The following is a 4367-nucleotide window of genomic DNA, read 5'->3' on the forward strand; positions in this document are numbered from 1 at the left end:
GGGGGAAATATGCAAGAAAATAGAAAGTATCTTTGTTAAGAATTCAGTGAGAAACTGCTCTAGTGAAGTCTTCTAGGATACACAAGTCCTCAACACTTCTAGGTAAGTACTACAGAAAAGACCCTGAACTTTTCCCAAATGATTTTAGCAGCATATCTCACTCATGCCTCTGTTCAGATATGAAGATGTTCTAAGGGAGAAGAATGCTTACCATATGGGTCCCATTGAGCCCCTATTTTATGTGGCCTGTAAGAAAATAAGCTTGCCCTCATTTGAAGGAAAAAAATATCTATCTATCTATCTCCCACCCAGCAAGAGAGATTTTAGAAGACACTAGTAAGGCACAGAAATAGACTGACTTAAAATCCTAGCCCTGAGGTCTCACTCCAGAAGTTCTGAATATTCTTTCAAGGAAAACATAGCACATCTGCCTGTGAGGATTATTTTAAAGTGAATCTGTCAAGGGGATTCAGTGAAGAAGGGAATCTATGAACTCCTAACACCATTTTTGTTTAAAATCAATTCAGTTAAAAAAAAAAAGTTTTCTTCAACCAACACCCTTTGATGTCTATTAGTCTATTCTCAGCTAATACCTGAGCAAAAAAATGCTTACGATTTCAAATCCTACACACAACTCAAGCTGTTATTCTCCTTCATCACAATCTGTGCTATCAAACTGTCCTACTATTTTGAGTTTTAGCAGCTGTGCCAGTTAATTGTATGCAGCTTCACTAACTAAAGGGGCACAGCTGGACCCATTCTTATCATATATACACACACACATACCTACCCACACATTTTTAAACATGAAATATTAAAAGAGCATCACTAAGCCTTTCACCAAGTCAAATCAAACAATTGACATCAATATACCAGATGCAATCTTCCTCCAGTACTGCAAGAGTAACTGGTATTCTTGTTTGAAGAAAAGACACCTTCTGGGATCCTATCACACATCCGCTGAGTATAACTACTGGTGAAGTTCATACAGTGGCCATTTGTGAAACTCACGGTGTGCCCACTTGGATAATGCATTGTATTTCTCCCTTTGTACTGTCCGCCAAGGTGCTGCTCACTTTCAGGGTACTGAGGGCCACTGAGCCCGCTAGGACAGTGCTCGCTACTCAAAATATATTGTTCAGTGTTCTTTGAAACTCTCTCCCCACTCTGGGACTGCATCATCTCCACTGGGTTTTGAGATTGCTCTTGGTTGTACATGAAAGTGTCTTTGTGGGCCCTAGTGACCATACCAATCACTTCTTCCTTAGCAATGTCAGAATTAGGAGGGGGAGGGCTTTTGATGGTTTCTCGCTCTTGCTTGGGCTTGGAGGAAAGGTCTTCTTGAGGTGCCCGATCTTGATGTTCGGTCAATGTTTCATTGGGCAAGTGGCTGCTGAACTGACTGTTCATCATGGTTTTCATGGCACTCTGCATTTCGATCAGCATCCTTTGTTTTTCACGTTTAGGAATACGGCCAAATCTAACAGCTACCAAAGTGGAGAAAGAAAAAGAAAAAAAGGAAGTCAGTCCTGAAAGTGTTAGCAGTAGACATAGGCACCAAATCAAAATGCAAAAAGCAGCACCAAAAAAAGAAAAGAAAAAGAAAACTACACACAACAGTAATCTTGCCTTCTAAGAGAAGGCATTAACACTGCTGTCATCAATACTACTAGCAGAGGTATTATCACCAAAGTCAAGGACCTTCATGGGCATAGGATAGGGATGAAATGCTGTTTACGTATGAAGAGAGGTAGCTCTAAAGCACAGACAAGCTCTAAAGCCTTTTTTCCTTTTTTGCTCCAAACTTGGCTATGGATTATATACACAGTTGTGTTAGTTTAAGTGGCAGGATTTAAGACTGGTTCAATTAAATTGGTACAACTTTATGTGTTAACAATTAGCCAAATTTAAACACAGTTCATATCATATTTGAATGCAAGTCCTACAAGACAATTCCTCCTGGGTCAATTATATAACTCTCCAAAACAACAAAGAGAATCGATACTGAATGAGACTTACCTTGTCAAGGCAAAGTTATCAGAAAAATTTGCCAAGGACATTTTCTGCTGGCAAGGGGAGGGGCATCATGTGGCTGCAGCACTTTTAACCCTGACCTGGGGAATCTACGACTACTTTTACCATCCTGTCCAACCACAGCCTTGCAGGGGCTTATAACCAGTTTCGACTGATGTAATTATGTTCATGCACTAGTCCATCATTAACGTAACTAAATCTCCTTCATTAAAGCAGGTGCAACCTTACGCGCAAACAAGCGCCTAGGGGATGAAATAACTCATATGCATGACAAGAACCCAGAATAATTATTTAAAGTAAGTTTTAACACTCCACCGACTAAATAACTAACAGCCAAGATTCCTAGTTCTTATGAAGTAAAAACCCAAAGAAAATTAAAAAGTGAAACACAAGAAAGAACTGTTTGTGACAGTAAGTTTTAGCAGACTAACAAAGTATGCTTTCAGCATTCCAATAAAAAAAGTCACAAGAAGTGGATTGCCAGAAAGGTGGCTAGAGACTCAGCTGAGCCTTTCCCCCCACCTCCACCAAAAGCAAATTAAAAAAAAAAAAAAGTTACACAGTTGTATCCTTGCTCCTTGCAACAAAAAATTCCTTATACACTATAAAGGTTACTCTAAGGCTGTTACAATTGCACGAACTCCAGCTGGCCTCATACAACTCCAAAAAGCTGTTCCATTTAGTTAGTCCACTTAGCCTGGACAGAATTCTCTTTTATTGAAGAAAGAGAGAGAGATGGGGGTGGTGAAAACAACCTTGTCCCAGGCAGAATACAGCTTAAAATATTAATTCAGTAAAACAAGATTAAGTCTCTTGTTACATCTGTCCCCCTAACATACCACTGCAATGCACCCACTGCAGTAATCTGTGAGGACAGACCTTTGGCAAGTATTATGCTACCAGTTCAGGACAGTCAGAGGGCAAGAAGACAAACTCATCTAAACATACTCTGACAGGGAATCTGTCTCCAATAATAGGGTCAACTGCCTTGTCTGTTGTTAAGACCCCTCACAATCTGTTTTGAGGTGAGTAACATTCACTCTCGGATGATCATTGCTCAGCACAGGAACGTACCATCTCTTGACATTCCAACAGACAGACATTTTTTGAAACGGCACTGCTGGCATCTGTTCCTATTCATTCTCATTATAGAGCAGTTGTTATTCTTCAAACACTTCTTATATTGGATATTTTGCTGAATGCTTCTTCTGAAAAAACCCTGTAAACAAAAAACCCACATCTATTACAGTGCATGTCAAATCCTTATGTCAACATTCACCTCTCCGCAAGTATAAAGAATTTCAGTGTCTTTTAGACTGCTTCAGAGGCATCAGCCCTCAGTGACTGTAAGAACATGCAACTCCTCATGACTTACAACCCCTCAGAGCATCATCCATCTGTGTATAAAGCAAACTGGTTATGATTTCTAACTATAAAAGATTTTAAGTTGTTGCCTGCATAATCAGCACTTACAAGCAAAATATCTGTCAATATACAAGATTTGCCTTCAATCTCCTTTGGCATCCATAGCAAAGTTAAAAGCCTAAATCAGATCCTTTAATCTTGATACTTTGGCAACAAAACCACCCTCTTGCASCATCTGCCTTTCAAATGTGTCTCTTTCACATAACCCTTAAGCTGATAAACGCCTTCACAGATTACAATATTTGCAGTGTTATAAAATCAGAAAATACAGATCTTCTATCATTAATACATGAACATGCAAGCATCCAGTTTAGTTCTTCCCCAAGGCAAAGAATGATGGCGTTGCTTTTCCAAAGCTATTTTGTTCTGTGTCCCATCCCAGGTGACCACTCACACCCACTACCTCCTAATTCATTAACATTCACATGTCTTGCATGATATGGTCCTTATCACTTCTCCAGTTCTTGTTCTTTCCCATGCTCTCCAGATCAGGCAGGGAGGGAGAAAGGGCAAGAACAGAAGGTACTGCAGAGTTTTGAAAATACCGTTGCATTGCCAAGTGGCTTGTCTTTTACATACAAGTTGTATATTGTTCAAAATGTCTTGAATTTAAGTTTAACAGAAAAGCATACCGATGTTTTTTCAGCAGTATCACCCCTTTTCCCTTACTGAGAGAACTAGAGCATTCAACGAGCAGGAAGGTGAGCAAAAATATGGCTCACCTTACAGCCCTCACAAGCATGAACACCGTAATGAAATCCTGAAGCGACATCTCCACAGACTTTGCACAGAAGAACCATGCCATTAAATTCTAGAATCAGAATAGAAAAGAATATAGAAAACCAATGACAGCTGCAGGAACATGCTTCCAGCTTTTCCATATTACTAAAAGCAAAATACATCAGTTC

General features: G+C 39.6%; 1 protein-coding gene across 2 annotated transcripts in view; it reads right to left on the reverse strand.

The window, feature by feature from the left end:
- Window positions 1–4367, reverse strand: part of NR1D2 (nuclear receptor subfamily 1 group D member 2) — a 23244-nt gene that overhangs the window by 13545 nt on the left and 5332 nt on the right. For both annotated transcript variants that reach the window (XR_003253523.1, XM_026065938.1), the window contains exons 3-5: window positions 4182–4270; window positions 3109–3253; window positions 874–1487 (exon numbers count right to left, since the gene is read on the reverse strand). Coding sequence is in view for 1 of the 2 variants with exons in the window: in XM_026065938.1 (XP_025921723.1) it covers window positions 874–1487; window positions 3109–3253; window positions 4182–4270 (848 nt within the window). In the remaining variant the exon portion in view is untranslated. The remainder of the gene's footprint in view (window positions 1–873; window positions 1488–3108; window positions 3254–4181; window positions 4271–4367) is intronic.

This window comes from Apteryx rowi, unplaced genomic scaffold (genome assembly GCF_003343035.1).
Source record: "Apteryx rowi isolate R43461 unplaced genomic scaffold, aptRow1 scaffold_234, whole genome shotgun sequence".
NCBI lineage: Eukaryota > Metazoa > Chordata > Aves > Apterygiformes > Apterygidae > Apteryx > Apteryx rowi.